Below are 14,505 nucleotides of genomic sequence, written 5' to 3' on the forward strand. Positions count from 1 at the left end.
GCCAACCTTTGTGGGAGCTGAGGAGAGCAGCACTCCTTGTCCTCCTGAAAACAAAGATGGGTTCAAATTGGTGGCCCATGTTCTTCCTTGCTCCAAGGCTCATGTTGCCCTCAGACTGACCAGGGAGATGCCCCAGGACAGGACACGCCGCGCTCTGGGCTCCGGGCTCAGGCTGTAAGGTCCTTCTCCTTGAAGAGGGGATGTCAGAAGGGCTAAGGGCCAAGCCTTGACAGCAGCAGTGTAGCCACTGTCATCCCATGTCTCACTTTGTCCTACACAGGTCCTAATGTATTTATATACCCTCCAAAAATAACATTGGTGCTGCTCCTGGAGAGGTGAGATAACGGGATCTCAAGTCACCAGACCTACAAGGGCATTTCTGGGCCCTGCAGTGACATGACATGTAAGGCTTGAGTGGGGTCTGCTGATAAAACTACAGCCATTGACAAATCCAGGGGAGCTGTTGCTCTCCCACAGAGCACAGACAGACTCATTAAACAAGGCAGGCTCCGGCACACTAATTGGTAACTTTTATGTTCCTAGTAATTAGAACAAGATACTGCTGAGGAGCTGTTTTCTCCAAGATCTTGGGTCACTCATTCAGAGGTCTTTATTTATTTGCTAAGCCTTCCGGGGCTCTCTGATTAGGGTAATACGTGGTGAGATTTTTACAATCTTATTTATTCAATAATAGCTCTAGAGCTGGAGAGCTTCCAGGTAATGCAACCTGAAAAAAAAAATAAATGCAGATGGCATTTGAACTCCATTTCCTTAGGGAGGCTGGCAGGGTCCAAGCTGAAAATGCTGGCAGGAACAGGACAGGAAGAGCTGATGTTGTACATGAGCGGACAGGGCAGGCAGAGGGCAGTGACGGGGTTGAGTTAATTGCTTACAGAAGCATGAGGATAAAGTAGTGACTAAGGGCAAATTTTCAGATGAGCTGGGTGAGCAGCTATGCATGAGAACCAGGCAGGAGGCTGGGTGCCTGGTTTGGGGGAGATGTTCTTTCTCTGGGTGAAGGGACTTGCAGAGTTGTCAGGCTTCTCCTTTACATATGAAATGGCCCCATTTGCCTCTGCAATCCCAAATAATTCTCCACGAAGAAAAGGGATCTGCGTTGTGGGCATGTTTGCACATGTGTAGTTTTGCAAAAAAAGGCTTAAATTCATGTGGGGGGGGGGGGTTAGAGGGACACCAAGAGGGAAAGGCTGACTGCTACATGAGCCCCTTCATTCCCTCTTGGATCTTGACTGAGCACATTTGTTCAGTGGGAGGAAGATCTTGGCTTTGGAAGCATTCGTACTGTAATTCTACTGAATTCTACTGAATTCGGACTATTCAAGGCATGACAGTTTACCAAGATGATCCACGGTCCCAGCTTTGCAACATTTCGTATTCACAGATCCCTAAATTGACCTCAATTTGAAGTGAACTGTGCTGCATATTCTGGAGGCTGGATGTTCAGCAGAAAAAAGTAATCATCTCACCTCTGGAGTCTGCATCAACACACAACCCTGAGCCTCCCAGGCCTGGGATTTTCCTGTCTGCGTTCCCTCGGCGGCACCGAAAGCTGAAGGATCCTTTCTTTCCTTCCAGATATCATCCCCGGTTCCCGTGATGAACGGAGACATCCGAGGGAAGAAGATCGCCAACATTGCTGACGTCTGCGAGTCCATGAAGCAGCAGCTGCTGGTGCTGGTGGAGTGGGCCAAGTACATCCCCGCCTTCTGCGAGCTGCCCCTGGACGACCAGGTGAGTGCCCGCGGCCACCCGCCTCGCTCTGCCCCGACGAAGGCGGCTGGGAAACGAATGAGAGCCGAGACCTTCAAAGAAAATGCGCATTGTTCGCTCCGTTATCGGGCTGCTGCGGCTGATTGGGAGCCGCGTACATACAATGCCCGCGCAGGGCATTTGCATGCGCAACTGATCAGTCGATGAGCACAGGCGTGGTAACAGTGAGCTGAAATTAGGCACACAATCAGGCGAGCATTTTGTATGGATCTATCAGTCGATTATTGATTGATTATAGTTTATGCAGCACTTTGAAAAACCTGAAGTGCTATACAAATGCTCAGGGTAATCAGAATTAGCAGGAATTCTCACCTAAAGCCTGCTCAAGACTTAAAAACAAATCTACCTATCTTTCTTTCTGTTTCTTGCCTGAGGATATGTTGGTATTCATTCTCCTAGCATGAAGTTATTGAAACTAAACACTATTTTGCTCCCAAGGCAATAAGAAACTCTCTCTTCAGAGCTAAAAAGCAGGAATGTATTTACACTTAACACAAATAACTAAAATGATATTTATGGATTTCCTAACCAAGATAAGCACCGTGCGTTTGAATTCCTCTGTAAAACTGTACTGCAAGATCTCACGCTGCATCAAAGAGACACAAAGAGCTATCTTCAGCCAAGTCTAAATTTCAGACCAGATGTCACAGGACATGATGTGCGTCCTGGCTCGAACAGTATGTGAGGATGGTGGGGGAGCTCCAGTGGGAAGGGACACTTCTGGCAGCGGCCAGCACAGCTCCTGTCACTTGTAGGAAGGCATTTCCAATCTAGCTACGGTTCAGTCACAAAACCAGCCTAGGTCCTCTTCATCTAGGATTAGTCTCCAGCCCAGTTCCAGAGAGTATCCAGCTGATGAAACTCCCCCCCAGATGCTAAAACTGAGGTCTTCAGTAAAAATTCAGCAGCCCAGAGCTCCAGGGAATCTAATGATTTTTTAAAGCACAGTTAATTCCATTATTTTTGTCTGTTGTGTGAAAGTGCTAAATTGTTTAAAATGATAGTCTGCTAAACTCCTAAGGCAAATACAACAGAAAAATTATGAAAAACAAAATGGAATCCAACAGCAAATGACATTTACACAGCAAACAGGCTGCAGCCCAGCGGAGGCTTGGGGCAGCTCGGCATAACCCTTTCTGCCATTTGGAACAGAGGCAGTAAACCCAGTTAACAACTCTGCAAACTACAGCAATTTCTACCTGAGCTCATTTTACAATTGCAGGGCTGTCAAACCTTTCAGAAGATGAAAACAAAACCTCTAGAAGAGACTGTCTGAACGCTGCCTTCCCAGAGGGGAAAGGCCACGCGTGGAACACGCCACAGAAAGAGGTCTGTTACGACTTCCATGAGCAGCTCCCCCGTGATGAGCAGTTCCCGATCTGTCCCAAAGGGCTTGAAAGGAAAGACTGTGCTGCATTAAGCCTAACCAGTTAATGACATGCGTGCTTTCGAGGGACAGTGTGAGAACAGAGACAGCAGATACTCAGGGGAGTGCAGGAAGAAGGACAGACATGCCAGGGAGCAGGAATGAACAAAAATACACACGAGCCGATTGCCCAAGGGGCATGAGAGCTGGTCAAGACATGTCCGGTGGGAACATGTAATGTTGGGAAAACGCTGTGACGCTGCCATTAAAATGCTGCCTGAGAATGAATCATCTCTGCCAGCATATTTATAGGAAAGGTCACACCCAACTCATTTTTCCTCTGCACCAAAATGTCAGAGTACTGGGTTTGGTGGGGCAAACCATTCCATATCAAAGTTAAAGTTCTACTTTGTGGTGTTACAACTTTTATATTTATCGTTAAAGTTCTACTTCGTGGTGTTACAACTTTTATATTTATCCTAGTTGACAATGGAACGATGTGTCTGAGGGTGATCACTGCAAGAACAAAGAACAGTTAAGATGTTTTTGCTTTGCTGAAGTAATTTAGTTTAACTTTAAAGTAAATTGTATGGACACAAAAATGGTGCTTCCAACCTGAGCTTTTCTTGAATTTGTATTAGGCAGGAAATTTCCACATGAGGGGTTTGTTCCCCACTGGGACTTGCAGTCTTTCCAACCTTCTCAAATTTTCAGCAGATGGGAAAGCTCAGCTTTGTGCAGCTCTGCTAATTACGAGCAGCTCAGTTAGCACACCCACCCATGTTTGGATAGTGATAGAGAGAGGCTAGATTTTGGCATACAGATAAAGGTTCCCCAACATCATGTGTGCATAGCCTTTTTGCAAGGATCTCCACTCTGTTTATTTTGCATAACTCTTTTACACCCCCTAGAAAAAAGAAAAAAAAAAAAACATCTCTCAGACATCAGCATCTTTTTTAATCAGCGCTTTCTTCCATAGGTGACACACTTTCCTGACATTTCTGGTAGGGTAGGACTTTGCTTGGCTTTGTCGGATGCTGAGAGATAACACACTGGAAAAGGGAACCATTCCCATCAGGACAAACTTTTCAGAATCTCTCCTTTAATGTTTAATGATTGTTTTCTTCAGCAGAGTTTCCTGGCTGGATATTAAGGAGCCTCCACGTCAGGCTGTCCAATTGTTAACTTCTGTTTCTGCCTAAATCTCTGAAATTTTTAACCGAAGGAGGGCAAAAGATTCAGAACATTCTCAGGAGCCAATGAAGGGTGTAAAATGAAACACTTCAATCATTAACGCCAAGGCAGAAAAACATCCCTTTGGCTTCCCTGGCCCAAACGCCCACTGCTGCGGAGGGAACAAATGACCAGAGGGTGACCCCCCCCAGCCAGTGGACGTGGGTCCCTGTGGGCACTGCCCAGAGACACAGCAGCCATCCTCCTTGGTCCTGCGAGAGACAGCAAAAGCCTCATCTCCCCTCACACAGGCACCTCGGGGAGACTCATTCCTGGGCCTCCGACCCCGGGTCACTGAGTGCAGCAGGGAGCTTTCAGCGAGGGGCGCGATGCACGTGGGCTGGGTTACAGGAATCCCCCCGTGCTGCCCCGGTAGGGCCCTGCAGCCCCATCCCACCCCGCGACCAGGCTGCTCTGCAGTCTCTCCACTGCCTTCCTCCACGGCGCTCACGGTTTCGCCCAGTCTCTCCTGAGATGGAGCCTTATGTTCCTAAGCACTCACTCACTTTCCCCTCCCACACATCTAGCCAGAGGAAGGGCAGCTCTCCCCATCTCTAATATCACGCTGGGTGCAGAGCACTGGATCGTGCCTCTCCCCACGTCCCAGGCCGGAGCTGGAGCATCACCCCTGGTTCTGCACTTGGCAGGAGCTGCCTTGGCTGTAAACTGCCCACTGTGAACACGTGCCGCTGCTGGCACACGGTCCTGGGACACTCTAGCAGGGTCTTCCTCATGACATGTGCCACGAATAGAGGATGCTTCAGGTGCTGTCTACTATCTACTGGTTCTGCTGGATTTAGAGCTCTTTATTCACAGCAGCAAACCATTTTTGGCCTTTTCCTCTGACTGTGAGTAGAGAGAGGCTCTCGCTCCTCATTCTTGAGTGTAACACAGATTCTGGGCTTCCTCTGCTGCTTACATGAAATCACAGCCTTGTGTGCCTGTCTGTGCACCACCCAAGTAACTTGTTCCTACCCTTGCAGGTGGCACTGCTGCGAGCACATGCAGGCGAACATCTGTTACTGGGAGTTGCCAAGAGGTCCATGGTGTTCAAGGATGTCTTGCTGCTAGGTAAAGAGTGCACTTCTGCTCCCTGCCGATCTGCTTCTGCTAAGCTTCCCAGCCGGGATAAAGGAGTGTGTGGTTCAGTGTTTGCAGGACACCCTTTTTGCAGGTGCTTGAGCTTTTAAGGAGCCCAGCACAACCTTTGGGTGCAGCCAGGCCTGACACATATTCACACCCAGGCCATGGCACGTTGCTGTGGCATAGGTGGGTGATAATGAACATCCCCACTGCCCTCTCAGGTCAGTGTAAGCAGGTTGTGGTGTGATTGAGGAAGAAGATCTTGCTCCTCAAATCAGCTTCTCCTCGCTTGAGTGACTCCTAAGGGAGGAGAGGCTGCTCTGGCAGCAAAGATCAGCATTTCTGGTGGGCCATGCTAGGGAAAGGGCAGAAGCAGGAAATTCTTAAGGCTTCCATCCCAAAATTATCTCAACATTGGTTACTTGGGTTTTGAACTCCTTGCCACCCTTCTGATGTCTTGGGCAATGACGAGGTGATGGTCTCTGTGCTGCTTGTCCAAAGGAAACGACCATATCATCCCACGGAACTGCCCCGAACTGGTGGAGGTCAGCCGCGTGGCCATCCGCATCCTGGACGAGCTGGTGCTCCCCTTCCAGGAGCTGCAGATAGATGATAACGAATATGCCTGCTTGAAAGCCATCATCTTCTTTGACCCAGGTATGCTCCAGCTTGCAGCAGGCAAGGCTCATCGTCAAAGGGAACTAGTCGGTGTTATGCCAACTAATACTAGTTGTGAGCTGTGGAAGTGCCGCCTGGTGTCCTCTTGGGGCCAAACTGTTCATAGAGGGAGGGGTGAAGTCAGCCTAAGAAGAAAAACAATGTCCACTGCCACAGACAGTAGAGAATCAGAGACAGCTCACCTCAGCCTGTGCCCAGAATTCATGTTATTACTGAAGGACAGTTCCTAGGGAAGCAGCCTGGACAGTTTGCTCTGTGGGTTGTTTCAGATGCCAAAGGACTGAGTGACCCCTCCAAGATCAAGCGGATGCGGTACCAGGTGCAGGTCAGCCTGGAGGACTACATCAATGACAGGCAGTACGACTCACGGGGCCGCTTCGGGGAGCTGCTGCTGCTGCTGCCCGTGCTGCAGAGCATCACCTGGCAGATGATAGAGCAGATCCAGTTTGTCAAGCTCTTCGGCATGGCTAAGATTGACAACCTGCTGCAGGAGATGCTGCTGGGAGGTGAGTGTTTGAGGGTCCTGCTAGAGGCCTTCCAGTGCCCCCTGATCACCATTCCCTTGGGAACCCTCACAGCCATCATTCTCCATCTGAAAAAGGTGGAGATCCATCCCGTCTGCAGGTCAGCCCTTTGACATGCATGCAATCTTATCCTCCTGGCGTTTGCAGTGATAACACAGAGTACTCCGTTTCTATTCACCTAAAGAGATGCTTTACCTGTGCAACTACTTACAGAGAGGAATCCCCAACCCTCTGCACATAGACTAGTTTCACAGTGCAACCCCCAGACTCCTACCAGCCAGCTGTTTCGCTAATCCTCCTCTGTCAGAAGGGAGTCGTCAAAACTAAAGGGTCTGAAAGATCAGCTTGAAAGTGCATCCCGTATTTTCTACTGGAAGCATCCAATGGGAAAAAAAATGAAAAAGACAAACACAGAGAGAGAGAAGTTGCCACTGTGCTATTTTTTACCACAGAAACGTGTCTCAAGAGGAGAGGAACGTAACCCTATATAAAAGTAAATGCAGGCAGCAGGCAGGGTTACTGAGCCCAAGGCATCCGTGGAGAAAGATGTGTGCTCTGATCACACAGGTACAAGCTGATCGTGCACAACTGCTGGGGAGGCCTGGGCATTTTGGTGCAGTGCGTTTCCGCCCATCTGAGATGTCTCTGTTGCTGTAGTGGCAGCTAATGTGATATGCACGTTTGTAGGTTCATCAAGTGAAACGCCGCATGCTCACCACCCCCTGCACCCTCACCTGATCCAGGAGAACCTGGGAACAAACGTCATTGTGGCCAACACAATGCCTCCTCAGATGCACAATGGGCAGATGTGTGAGTATCGCCAGAGGGAGGGGAGCCCCCGGGAAAAACTGAGAGCTTTCCAGTGTGTGGAGGTAGTTTCTACCTTGCAAGGAAATTTCGATGCAAGACAGTCTCTGATAAAAGTCTGCGACAGAATGCAGAAAGGAGGGAAAGACAAACAGAGAAGTGGATTAGATCAGAGTAGGATAGACTGATTCAACAAGATGTTCCCTGGCAGACTGTAATTTTTACATAGCCCTTTAAATAAACAGATGAATGATCCCACCCAGTGCTTGCTGAGATCAGTGGAAAGGCTCCCCTTGCCTTGAATGGTCCAAACACACCTCACTTCGCCCTCTGCAAAAACAGGAGAATCTGATCCAACACAAAAGGTTACCACATGGGAATTTGGGCTGAAACAACCTCAGCTGACCAAAAATTGTGGCCAGTCCAGGCTGAAAGACCAGTAGCTCCCCTCATCCAATGTCCATTACTGTGGCTCTCCCAGGGCATCTAACCAGGCCCCAATGTCAGAGCTGCCCTGCAGCCAACACACCGGCCATTAGGGGCTATCGTTTTGCTACGGAGCCTTTGTCTGGCTTCCACCTGAACCTAGCTTGGACAGGGGATAGATCCCATTGCCATCAGGTCCATGTGGCCCTCTCCTAATTTTGTGTCTCTCTCTGTAGCAACTCCAGAAACTCCCCAGCCGTCTCCACCCGCGGGCTCAGGGCCAGAGCAGTACAAGCTGCTGCCCGGAGCCATTGCAACCGTGGCGAAACAGCCCAGCTCCATCCCACAGCCTGCCATCACAAAACAGGAGGTCATCTAGCAAGCTGCAGACCGGCTGGCCTCGTTTAGAAGACCGTGTGGGAGAAAAGCCCAAGCTGACTCTGTCACTGTGAAAAGAGAAGCCATCCAGAGGTCCTCGGGCACAAACACACGGACTTGCTTATTGGACTAGTGCACCACTACCAAAAGCTGTCTTCCTGCAGCTACGGGCAGCGCGTGCCACGGAGAGCCTCGAGTCACAGAACTAAGGTTGAAGCCTTACTGAAACCCTCATTCCTCGTAAGAAGGGCCAGATTTCTGTCTGCCTCCATCGGGAGGTTTGCAGGGACTGGCTGGGGACCGTGCAGCTGGCTGTTCCCCCATTGCTGCCTCTCTGCGTCGGCTCAGCATACACCAGATCCTGCGAACAAGCGATTCTCCAAACTAAGACATTGTGCTGTGCAGAAGGAGGGCTTCCACCTGCAGCCATGCCAGCTCCCCAGACAGCCCCCGTCCTGCCAGACTTTTCAGAGGTGGAAGCTCCCCCAGGAGCATCGCTGCAGGTGAAGCACACTGGGATTTTCCCAGGCAGCGCTGAGAGAACGGCCCCTCAGCCTCAGCTCACCCCAGATCTTCCCATGGTCACCCTTCAGCAAGCTAAGCCCCCAGCCAGGTCTACCAAACCTTTTCAGCTTATACAGGCACAAAATCTGGCCCACTGGGATTTTCCACCATTGGTATCTTGCTGTATTTGAGGGGTTTTGCTATTTCCATGCCATGGCTGCTTTCCCACCACAGGGCTCAGAGAGGCAGCCAGGTCATTCCTTGACACCGCTGCCTCCTCGCCACCCAGGCTGGGAAGTTAGGGGACTGTGGGATTCAGGGGATTCATAGGATGGGGCCACCCCAGCACAGGCTGCGAGGGTGAGAAGAGCCTGGGCCTCAGAGATAGGACCAAGGTCTCGGGCTGCCAAAATACCAGGAGTGTTGTAACCCAGGAGTTCAGCTCAGACCCTTAGCTTTAACGCTAAGACATGCCATCTGATCTACGTGTCCAGTTCAGTGACACTCCCTCCGCTTAGAGTGAGTGGCTGATAACAGATTTATAGGGCTTCACAATGTGATAAGAACTCATTATGGCTCCTCCAGACCTCAGCGGGTTTGAGAGCAGAGCCTCAAAACATAGTGCTTCAAGTCCCGCAGCGAAGACCGACTGAGGTCAGGGAAAGGCCCTGTCTCACCAGAGCCCCTCGGTCTGCCCCAGCCTGCACTGCTCCTTCCCTAGCGCCCGTTACCCTGTGCCTGCCTATTTCTTTTACTCTCTGAGGCCTGCCAGGGCCGAAACCACGCAGGTTTGACCTTTGGTTTACAGCTGAAATCAGGCAAGGAGCCCTCCCGTTGCCTCTGCGGGCACGGCCTCCAGGCCTCTCCTCAGGTTCAGTTTTGGCAGCACCACAGCGGGGGTGCCGAGAAACCCCGGAACGAATGTTTTTTGTGAGAGAAGGCCGACAGCAGATGCACAGCGTCTGTGCCCTGGAAAATCCAGCAGGAAGGAGAATGATCCTGGTTTAGCACCGGGGCAACAGCAGCTCTAACTAACCAGAGACTGCGTTCCTGCGGGCCCTGGCCCTGTGGGGTGATGTGGGTCCTGGCCCTGTGGGGACACGTAGCTGGTGGAATTGCAGCTAAAATGGGGCCTGGGAGAGGTCCCCAGAGGGGACGAATCTGAGCCAGCAAACCAGAGGAGCTGCAGATCTGTCCCGTGATCGCCAGCGCAAACGTGAAACACCTCGCCTTGCGCCGACGGCGTCAGAAGTGTTGTATCGTCTCTCAGAGCTGGTGGCATTATACCGAGTAATTTATTGCAATGATGAATCCAATCATTTTCTGTAAATTATTTTGTAAATCACATTGATTATTTATAATTGGGAGATTAAATGCAAAAAAAAAAAAAAAAAAAGTAATAACCAGGCTGTCTTTTCCAACTGCAGCAACCTTTCTTCCCGTATGTAGAGATACTCTGTGGGGAATCATTGTGGTCCATTTGCACCGAGCATTCCTCGATACTGTACATTAATTTTTGCTGGTTACTGCCTTCCAATGGAAACAGAGGAATATTTCTTCACTAGAGTTTGTATTCATTAAAAAAAAAAAAAAAAGAAATAAATGCCAAAATATTTTCTAACTTTTCCCAGACAGATGGATTTCTTTCTTCTGGGAAGATTTATTCTAAATTCAGGAGCTCACCTCCCTGTTGGTCTGAGCACAAAGCATATGTGTGTTGGGGAAAAAACTAAAAAACAAGTGTTTGATGCCACTGCCAGCTGTCACTATTTCATGGGGAGCCTAATGTTAGCTGGTGTCTGTCCTTGGAGCCATGTATGCTGGAATCATAAGGTTGAATGACAACCCCAATTTTAATTTAAAAAGAAAAACACACAAAGAATAAATATTTACTTCCATGATTCCAAAGAGCTTAAAAATTTCAATTAACCACACTCTGAGTGCCAAGCAATGGAAGCTAAAATATGTTATTAGCATTTTGAACCCATTCATTTCTAAGTCCCTCTTGTATTTTAAGGGACATTTTTGAGCACTTTGGGCCAATGATTCTGCTTTGGTTCACATGCAGCCAACCTACAGCCGACAGCAGGTGCAGTCAAAGGCAGAGTGAGCCTATAGGGCACAATAAGACAATAAAGTGAAAGTCAGCTTGTCACCGGTTGTAAAGGTGAAGAAATGCACTGACAATTAGAGAAGACTCTTAATGACCTGCTCTGATCACGGGAGCCTGCTCTCAGCTGCAGCATTCCTGGCAAGATAACAGGAAGAGAGGAGAGAGGTCTAGATTGCTATAAGGATTCGGTATCTGGGGAGGAACAACATCTAGCATTTTCAGCGCTGACCCACGGGAGATGCCCTTCATGTCCCCCCACCTCCTGCCCCTAACGTGGGGTGAGGAGGACGGTCCCACCCCAGGTAGGAGGGCTTGAGGGGCAGCCTGGTTTTCCAGCCTGCTACTTACATCACGAGCCTCCTTGCACATCCAGTGACCTTCCAGTGACAGTCACGTTGGAGAAAACTGTCAGCAGGTCTGAGATGCAGCTATGTTTGAGGACTGTGTGGAGACAGCACTTAGAGTTTGCTTTCACTCTGACACCAAGGGCCCAGAATAGGGCAGGCCTCGAACAACACACCCCAGCACCTGCGCACCCTTCCCTAGCTGATGATCCAGAACCCCAATGCCATTGTTAGACACGTTATTATCAGCCCAAACACAGTGGCTGAGTGATTAGTCAAGAAAAGGAAAAGGAGTTAGTTCCTTGCCTTTAATGTGGAATAAAAACCAGGACTGCTCTGTCTGCCACAGCAACCCTGTGACCCACAGTTGGTTTCACCTGCATATATGCCCTAATAGCTCTGCATATGCAGTATCAAATCTTTGAAGCAATAAATTCTCCTGGATTCCTTCCCGTGAACTGTTCTATCAAGGTTGCCCTTTACCTGGTTAATCTTAAATCAGTGCAGTCCCTACAAGAGTTTTCTCATTGCTGGATTTAGCTCCCTTGGAAAAAAACCCACAACCAGCCCCAGAAACAACCTTGTCCTTAAGCGGCATCCTCAGTCACAGCCCTCACCTCTTCTGTCACTCCAGCCTGGAATCACACTGAGACACTGCTCGTGTCATGTATGGGCTGTGTTTTATCCTCCTGGGCTCCCTGGAGCCTGCAGGCAATGTCCCATGACACAGGGGATGGCTTCTGTAAGGACAACTAGTATTGACTTTTAAGACAACTTCCTTTCATTGTTTTTAGACAAGAGAGCCTTTTACTGTTCTCTTCTGTGCTTGCTACCTAAACTGAGGACATTATCCCAGAGATTAGCATCTCCAGCTGCAAGACATTTTCATGATGTTCAAGCAAAGATCTGCAAAAGTGGTATTTTTAGGTACTCTGGCCACTAAGAAATGCATTCTTTTCATATTCCTTATATAACCCTCATCTGAAATCGCCAACAGGCTTTGGAGCCTTTTCCACAGCTTTCATATCTCAGTGGAAAGAAACAAATAAACAAAAAAAATGGCAAATGAGCTTTATGGCCTGCATATCATCTCTGACAAAAGCAACTATTGCTGCTATTAAGCTTGCAAGTACACACACAGGCACAGATAGTCATGAAAAACAAGAGGCAGCTGGGACAGCTCAGCAACGTGGCACTGCTGAGCCAGGCAATTCTGAGTGCCAGGCTGTCCGGTTCCTTCAAGGCCGAGTGCAAAAAACACCAACCAGTTTGGGAATTCAGGCCGTGCACCGCACAATCCCCTTCCACTCTGAGAGACTGGAGAGGGAAGGGTAAGGTGTGGGTACGTTTAAAATCCCTCTCCCCATTCCTAATTCAGGTGTGACCCTCACAGTCATAAACACACCTAGCACCTGAAAAATTGCCAGCTGGGCCAATAAAGTTGGCAATATACTGTCAGCTTCGTTACGTGCGGAGTGAGCAGGGGAGCTCGGCACAAACACGACGGCAGTCACTTCCTGCAGCTCGGTGCCCTGTGTAGGAGAAAAGAGGCTGCTGCGGTCACCAGCGTGCTCCCCGCTAAGGCCCTGGAGGTGGAGAGCTCTTGGTATAACTGTCTTGGGAAGGAAGGTGGTTTGGGAACTGTATTTCCAAGGCTTACTCTGGTTTTGGGCCTGGAGTGGTGCCAGGTTTACTGCTTCATCAGCTTTCAGAGGCCTGGGGCCACCCCTGCTACAGGTGGTTACTCGCAGAAGATACGAGCTACACACACTGCTTCATCCTTCCCACTGAAATAAGGGCTTATGACGGGTACCAGGTTGAAAATCCCAAGAGCAAAGCACCCAGTCCAACCCAGGGAGCAGCAGCACTTCCTTCGTCCTGCCCTCACCATTTACAGGCTGGCTTTTGGAGGAGCAAAACCGAGTGCTCGTGCTGCTCTAACACACCTGGCAGCGCTGCGCCATCACCACAGAGGTGCTGGCAGGACGCACGTGTCCCCGAGCAGCACATCCACAGCACCCAGCAAGGGCTGATCCTGCCAGGGACCCATCCCACCACAGAGCCAGCTGCTTTCCTTCCACTGTGCAAAGACACCGGGAGGCGTGATGGAAGGCTGAGAAAACACGGTCTGTTCAGAATAAATAAAACTACAGAAATCCCGTAATATTTAAAACATTCGGAGGCCCTGCCAAGCACATTCCTCACCAAGCTTTTGCGAAAACATCGTTAGTCTTGAAGCTAGTAAAGCCAAGGAGGAAAGAAGTCTTTTCTCAGGCCCTGGGATGGGTACGGCTGTGTCTGTCACGCTGTGACCTGGCTGCATGTTAGCATGACTTTACGTGGCTGGGAGGGGGTCTCTGCCTGCATACAGCTGCTTCCATGGCAGATGTGACAGATTTGAATGTGTTTGCATATTACTGACTGTTTTCATAGCTTTGCATGTGGCTCTGGCCCGCCACACGTGCAGAGCAGGGGCAGAGCTCTGCAGAGGGATGCTTACTTCTCGGAACCAAAGTTGAGATCCCCTTCTCACACCGAGACACACAGGACAAGAGCAGGCATGGAAGACTGGCTTGGAGGAGTTCTCCAGGCTTTGAGACCATGGATGTTTATGGTAATTTAGGGCATATTTTCACTTCACCCTCATTGGGCCTATAAGCACGGGGAAATAGCTGTTGGATTTTACCACAGCCGAGCACACCATGGGCCAGCCACCGCGTCCGGAGCAGGCTTGCACCAGCCTGGCGTGGCCCTGCTCCGTGGATAAATAGCAGCTGCCATTCCCCAATGCTCCTTTTCACCCTCCTGCACTGCTGCAATAGCAGAAACTCAGCTGGGATACAACACGGCCCCACACGTGGGCAGGCCTCACCCAGCGTCACGGACTGCTGGCTCTCTCTTGTGGTGCCCAAAAGGTTTGTGTAATTCATGGGGTGCCGAGGTCCCACCTGCACCCCGAGGGCCAGAGCCCCTCTTGGCCTGAACTGTACAGAGATTATCTTTATTACAGGACTGTTATGTTTGCACAGTTTAGCGATTTAATATCAGTTTAAAGCCTTCTCTGCTAGCAGTGCTGTTTGAAGTCATGCTCTCTTCTCAGCCTTAGCTTGCCAAGACTGTAAAACGTTTATTGCTAATGGTGGAAAAGCTTGAAGAAGCCAAGATAACTTTCCCAGGCTGGGTATTAAGACTGTTTGGGTAAGTAAATGAGTGAAGAGTATTACATGGGCTTCATTAAATATCAACCAACACCAACAG

At 49.7% G+C, this 14,505-nt stretch overlaps 1 protein-coding gene and 1 long non-coding RNA gene across 5 annotated transcripts in view; one reads left to right on the forward strand and one right to left on the reverse strand.

Annotated features, from left to right (window-relative positions):
- HNF4A (hepatocyte nuclear factor 4 alpha) overlaps positions 1 to 10,419 on the forward strand; it is a 35,797-nt gene extending 25,378 nt beyond the window's left edge. For 3 of the 4 annotated variants that reach the window (XM_083801030.1, XM_083801028.1, XM_083801029.1), the window contains exons 5-10: positions 1,597 to 1,752; positions 5,374 to 5,461; positions 5,975 to 6,130; positions 6,421 to 6,657; positions 7,363 to 7,485; positions 8,145 to 10,419. In XM_083801030.1, coding sequence (XP_083657156.1) covers positions 1,597 to 1,752; positions 5,374 to 5,461; positions 5,975 to 6,130; positions 6,421 to 6,657; positions 7,363 to 7,485; positions 8,145 to 8,287 — 903 coding nt within the window. In that variant the 3' untranslated portion in view covers positions 8,288 to 10,419. The remainder of the gene's footprint in view (positions 1 to 1,596; positions 1,753 to 5,373; positions 5,462 to 5,974; positions 6,131 to 6,420; positions 6,658 to 7,362; positions 7,486 to 8,144) is intronic. The other variant, XM_083801027.1, reaches the window with a different exon arrangement.
- LOC310882375 overlaps positions 1 to 14,505 on the reverse strand; it is a 44,632-nt gene that overhangs the window by 27,817 nt on the left and 2,310 nt on the right. The gene's annotated exons all lie outside the window — the stretch shown is intronic.

The sequence above is a fragment of the Anser anser genome (genome assembly GCF_964211835.1).
Source record: "Anser anser genome assembly, chromosome: 16".
Classification (NCBI taxonomy): Eukaryota; Metazoa; Chordata; class Aves; order Anseriformes; family Anatidae; genus Anser; species Anser anser.